At 35.0% G+C, this 6803-nt stretch overlaps 1 protein-coding gene across 8 annotated transcripts in view; it reads left to right on the top strand.

Annotated features, from left to right (window-relative positions):
• Positions 1 to 6803, top strand: part of LOC106884332 (glycine receptor subunit alpha-2) — a 205469-nt gene that overhangs the window by 78005 nt on the left and 120661 nt on the right. For all 8 annotated transcript variants that reach the window (XM_052972553.2, XM_089361978.1, XM_052972552.2 and 5 more), the window contains one exon: positions 2269 to 2391. In XM_052972553.2, coding sequence (XP_052828513.1) covers positions 2303 to 2391 — 89 coding nt within the window. In that variant the 5' untranslated portion in view covers positions 2269 to 2302. The remainder of the gene's footprint in view (positions 1 to 2268; positions 2392 to 6803) is intronic.

The raw sequence follows: 6803 nt of genomic DNA, 5'->3' as shown, positions 1-6803 counted from the left end.
TATATACACACACATACACATATGCATTTATGTGTTGACAAACGTTTCAAAAGCCAACGCACTGGCTGCCCCAGCCCCCACCCTGGAGGTGGCTAAAAGGAAAACATATAAAAAGTTACTTCACAAACCATTAGCCCCCTGCAGACACTATTAAACTCGACGAAACCTTTTTAGCACCACAACACTAGTCGTGTGAAATATGGAATGGTTTTCTGCCGCTTGCATGCACACACACGCGCGCGCACACACAGAACACACACGTGTATATATATATATATATACGTATATATCTATATATATATATCTATATATCTATCTATATATATATATAATACAAATAATATATGAATATATGCGTATATATGTACATATTTGTTTTGCAAGATTCTTGATGTGAAATTGTGTGTTGAAACAGATATTGTTGTATTTGAGGATGGTCATGTTGCCAGTTTAGCCAATAAAAACACACGCACTATATATTTGGCGTTAATTTGCTTCAGCTTTATATTACATTAAACGTATTTAGGCCAGAGTTCTTTCGTCACACTTCTGTGACCTCATCAGTGACCTCAAACATGCAGAACTGCGTATTTAACAATTCCGCTACTACTGTGAGACACCTTTCCTCTGCTACTGATATAACTCTGTGTTTTGTAACTCTTGACAGCGATCCGAGATTCCTTCGCGAGATGAATACCGCAATTTCCAGGCTTTTTACAGTATATCTGCATCGTTAAATGGTGATAGAAAAAGAAATTCGATGGATACACACATAAGTGAAAGTAAGAAGCTTATGAGACAAAGAGGATAGAAATAAATAAATAATAAATGAAGTTAGACAAGTAAAACAAAGATTTTCGACACCCGCTTTGCTAGATTTCTCAACTTCGATTATCAATAGGAACATAAAATCAGTAAGTGTGATGAGGAATTATCAACATGAAAGTCTTTACGAATTATGCATTAAAATTTAATCCAGCAACAACGTTTTCAGGAGACATTTGTCTTTTTTTTTTTAATGTTACGTTGTTGAAATCTACTGTGTTGAGGATGTTTAGGACTAGTGAACGTAAACTTGTTTACCACTTGCACGCACACTCTCTCTCTCACACGCACACACATGCGCACACAAGCGTCTTACCACACAGCCACTGACAACTTCTGTGAGATGAGGCCACATGTGACAATACCCATCATCACACGAGCCTCACAACTAAAAAAATCGAAAGCAAACGTGTCATTCAGAAAGTTCCGCGGTCCGCCGGCTACACAACTGATCTGGATGGATATGTTCCTGGAGTTTCAAAGATTTGCAGGAAAAATAGCAAATGGACGTCTATTTGGTGACCATAGAGTTTAGAACATCACTTTCAATTATGTCTTTTAGTATTTGATATTATTTTGTTTGGCTGTCAATGATGGAGTTTTGCTGAAGTTTTGTCTGCAGTAAAAATTGTCTGGCTTCAATCATTTTACTCTTATCGTTTTATCTTTTGTTGTTGTTAAACACACACAGACATATGCACACACACTCACATGCACACACACGCAAACGCGCACACACAGAGAGACAAATATGTATATATGAATATACACATATAGATATAAATCCATAAACACAGACACACACATATAGATACATACATATATATGTATATATATATGTATACACAAGCAAATATGTGTATATGAATACACATATAGATACATAAATACAGACACACATGCACATACATACATATATACGTCACGTGATCGACCAGATGTATCACTAGTCATAATGCATTTTTCACCATTTTAACTTTTGAATGATGTCACCCTTTTGACAAGACAAATAGGCTAACGTTCCCCCCGATCGAAAAGCTAATCCCTCGCAGAGAGGACTGGAACAACGTGAAATTAAGTTTCTTGCTCAAGAACACAACACGCCACCCGCTCTTGGAATCGAACCCACGATCTAGCAATCGTGAGTACAACACCTTACCCACTAGGCCATCCCTTCACATACACAAGCACAAATACACACACAAGAACACACACGCGCACACACACACACACACACACACACACACACACACACACACACACACACACGAGTGCCATACACACACGAGTGCCATACACACACGAGTGCCTGTGTATCGTGTGTGTTCATACAAACAACGTAGAGACATGAGCTGCGATTCAACGACGCCATATTTTATAAATTGAACTAAAATACCATCAAAATATACTAATTGCTGATTATCTTAACCTTCCATCTTGCAGGTCTTTGAAGACCAACATTGAGGAAAGAAAGGGAATGGGATACTACACATGGAATACATTCGCCTTAATGTTGTTGGTTCTGTGTTGTGTTGAAACAACTATAAGCAGTGGAACACCTTCCAGGTAAGTTCGTTTTTCCCTTCCCATTTTTACTTGTGTGTAATGTATGTATGTAACTATGTATGCATGTATGTGTGTATGTATCTATGAATCCATGTATGTGTGTATGTATCTATGAATCTATGTATGCATATACAAATACATTAATGTTTGATTCTTGGGTCAAGATATGCATTAAACTGAGGGATAACCAAATACATTTTAGTTGAGCGCATATTTACTAACATCTAGATGGAAAGGATTAACTGTGTCTTCGAAGCTTTCACGTGTCTGATGAAGGAAAGCAATCCGAAACTTTGAAGTCACTCTCAAGCTTTTCCTTGTAGAAATTTACATGCATACATAAATACATACGTACATACATACATACATACATACATATATAAATACATACATGCGTACATACATACGTACATACATATGTACATACATACGTACATACATACATACATATACATGTATACATATATATATATATATACATACATATATATATATATGCATACATACATACATATATATATATATATATATATATATATATATATATATATATATATATATATATATATATATATACATACGTGCGTCGGCTTCACGCCCTTTGGATTTTAAAATAATTATGTAGATACACGGACGGACACACACGCACACACATACTTACACACACACACACATATACACTCACACACGCAAACACACACACACACGAATACACTCACATCCTCAACACACACACACATATATATATAACCATCACGCGCAAATCTGGATTATATATTATATATCGGATGTGTGTGTATATATATATATATATATATATATATATATATATGTATGTATGTATATATATACGTGTGCGTGTATGTGTGTGCGTTCAGGTATTGTATATATGCTTATACATATATACATATTTATGTATATATTTATATACACATATATATGCATATACGTATATATATATATATATATATATATATATATATATATATATATATATATATATATATATATATATATATATATATATATATATATATATACTGTACATATCTGTGAGTGCTTGCCTGTGAATAGATATAAAAACATGCACTCGAAGACAATACATACCTGCCTGGCAACGAATGGGTTGGCAGCAGGAATAGACAAAACATCCAACAACAAAAAACGAAACAAAAACAAAAGCTGCACTCAAATATCAATATCTAATTGGTTAGAAAACTTGTAGACTCATTAGTTTTAACAAGCTCAGCTACTACTACTACTACTACTACTACTACTACTACTACTACTACTACTGGTGATGATAATTATGATAGTTATTATTATTATTATTATTATTATCAATATCATTGTTTTTGTTACCGATATTACTACTGCTCAAAATTAGATGCTAATTTAATTAGCAAGAATGTTTATCTTAAGGTTTGGTGACAAGTCTCCTCAAATCTCGAAAATCTTTCTTATGATTCTTGCAAAATACAGGATAACATTTTTTGGTAGGTCGACAATCTGCGTCTCAGTTACAATATCCTTCAAACCTCTAAGGTTGTTGTTTGGGTGTTGTGCTGATTGCGTCAGTGGCCACAGGAAAAAAATCTTACCCTTTGTCTTCGGCAATCCCTCCATCTATTATCTTACATCGTTTTATTTTTGTCCTCTACGATCCCATATGATCTTGCTTCCTTAGTATGGCCAGACTTTAAGGAGAAACCCTATAAAATCCTGAAATTGCCATTAATAATTTCAACCTCTGGCTCATGTTCGCAACACTTTTCTGTCACTTTGAATCCACAAAATTTGCCAGCATGCCAATGCATGCTTTTACCGACACAGCCATACATGCGCCTATACTGTATTTGTGCTTACCATTTGCACCTGGGAGATTGTTCATACATTCGTTCCCTTTTCCACAGATTCTGTTTTCTCTCTTTAAGTTCTATCAAGCGTTGTCTCCAAGTTTGTTCTAATGCCTTGTCCCTGAGCGGCTATAATCATCAATTCGGTATCTCATTTGAAGTTTCCATCTGTCAACCACAAATAGTTTTCTTCACTTCCAACATTCTTTGTTTGTTGCAAGAATCCGCCATGCAATTCCATCTCTTAACAATTATTTGTCCTCTTGTTCTTTCTTCGGTTTTCGATTTCGCATTCGAAAAATTTGAAATAGAGTGTCAAAAAATCGTTGAGCAGTTATATTCAGTCCTATAACAATATTATTGACTGAGCTAAATATTTCGAGTAACACAAGAATTGATCAAAATTTCGCAATCAACTTAATTAATAGTTTAGCGGTTGCTTTTCTCGTTGAAATGTTTATCCCTAATCAACTGAAAAATATGTAATAAATCGGGATCATTGAAATACGGGTAGAATCCATCCAACGGGCTTCTACACAATTTCCTTCTATCCATTTTCTCTCACAAAGCTCGGATCGTCCCTAAAATATATTTGCCCATGATATTACGCAGCGAAATACAACCCTGGTTTTACGATTGCAGATTAGTTGAGCCATTCCTGGGACTAGAGATTTATAGAAAGATACAGAGATTGAGAGAGAGAGAGAGAGAGAGAGAGAGAGAGAGAGAGAGAGAGAGAGAGAGAGAGAGAGAGAGAGAGAGAGAGAGAAAGAGACAGAGAGATAGAGATCAACACATACACACATACCCTGTTTAGCTTTTGACTACCATCAAAGTATATATACATTTGTGTGTGCGTTAGTGTACTTGCTAGTGAGAAAATGCAATATATATGCTAATACATACATACATACATACACACAGATATGCAAATATACACACATAGGTGTGTTTATGCGTGTGTGAGCCCATAATTGTGTCCTTGTGCATGTGTGTGGGTATTATACAGTATTCAACACAGTCCCACAGGAAAGCACACGCAAATCCATACAAATACATATTTTTATGCGTGCATGCGCATAATAAAAGCATTCACGCACACAAGCGCCCTTTGATCGTATTCAAAAGGCCAAACAGGAAATATATATATTTCTCTCTCTCTCTCTCTCTCTCTCTCTCTCTCACACACACACACACACACATACACACACGCACATATGCATTTATAGACTAAGGACATGAGAGAGAGAGAGAGAGAGAGAAAGAAAGAGGAAAATTAGTAAATAGTTGGAGAGATTGGTTATATGTGTGTGTAGGTGACGATCAAGGAATCTCTAACTGTTTATATATATATGTTATTATGTATGTATATATGCATATATATATATATATATACATATATATATATATATATATATATATATATATATATATATATATATACACACACACATGTATGTATGTGTGTATTCATACGAACATACGCATGCACATATTCTCTGTGGAAGTGTGAGTAGGTTGAACTCAGGATATTTGGATGTTTATTTCCGATTATGAACAAAAGAAATAAATAATACAGGTCAGATACTTCGTAAACTATACTCCCACTCTAATGGTTGAATGTTAAGGAAAATGTGTGTGTGCATGTGCATGTGCGCGCTCACGCTTGTGTGTGTTATATATGTGTATGTGTTTGTGTGTGTGTGTATGTATGTGTGTGTGTAAAATATGAAATACAAGATTGGGTTTCCAATGATATGTTCGGAAAAATTACGAGAGGAACAAATTAGAACGCTGATGATCGCCTTGAAAATTATAATAAAGCTAATATCACCGCCAATAACATCGATAATTACTGTTATAATTAAAATAATGAAAATAATAAAAATAACTAAAAAAAAAAAGCAACAACAAAAAATAGAATGACAATGGTACTTAAACCAACTGACATGATAAAGAGGACTGTATTCGAATAAAGATACAATGGTAGCACAACGAATAATATATTTGATGGCATCATGTTATATGTAGCAAATATTTAAGTAAGTAGAAACACTGCAGCAGACTATACATGGTTTATTATAGAACCTGATAGGTAATGCTGTTGAGAAAATGCCTCAAGGCAACCATGACGACGTAAAACAAGTGGAAAGCTACCATCTGGTACAGAACAAAGGACTCCAACATTTCTGAGATCATACTTCCTAATAGTATATTGATCCGCATAGTATTGTTCTAAGTTAATCACCAAAGTCATATGGAACCACTCTGTGATAGGAGCAAACATCATCTCACCGTCGTCCTTCCCCTGCATATTTTAGTTTTGTTGTATGCTTTTTTCTTATTTACTCGACCACAAAACCATGCCAACTTTTTCTGCCCCTATTCGCTTATTATCGTCATAAAACGATAGATTTGTACAACATTAAAGATTTTCAGCTTTCTGGCCTTTTTTGTGCCGTTGGTTTGCGAGGCTTTTACACCACCGCCCACCACTCTCGGCTAGCCTCACATAAATCCAGATTGCATTTGAAAGTCTATTCCAATCTTCTGTAA

Source organism: Octopus bimaculoides, chromosome 13 (assembly GCF_046866305.1).
Source record: "Octopus bimaculoides isolate indiv1 chromosome 13, ASM4686630v1, whole genome shotgun sequence".
Classification (NCBI taxonomy): domain Eukaryota; kingdom Metazoa; phylum Mollusca; class Cephalopoda; order Octopoda; family Octopodidae; genus Octopus; species Octopus bimaculoides.
Note: the sequence above shows the minus strand (reverse complement) of the source record. Positions and strands in the feature narration are given on the sequence as shown.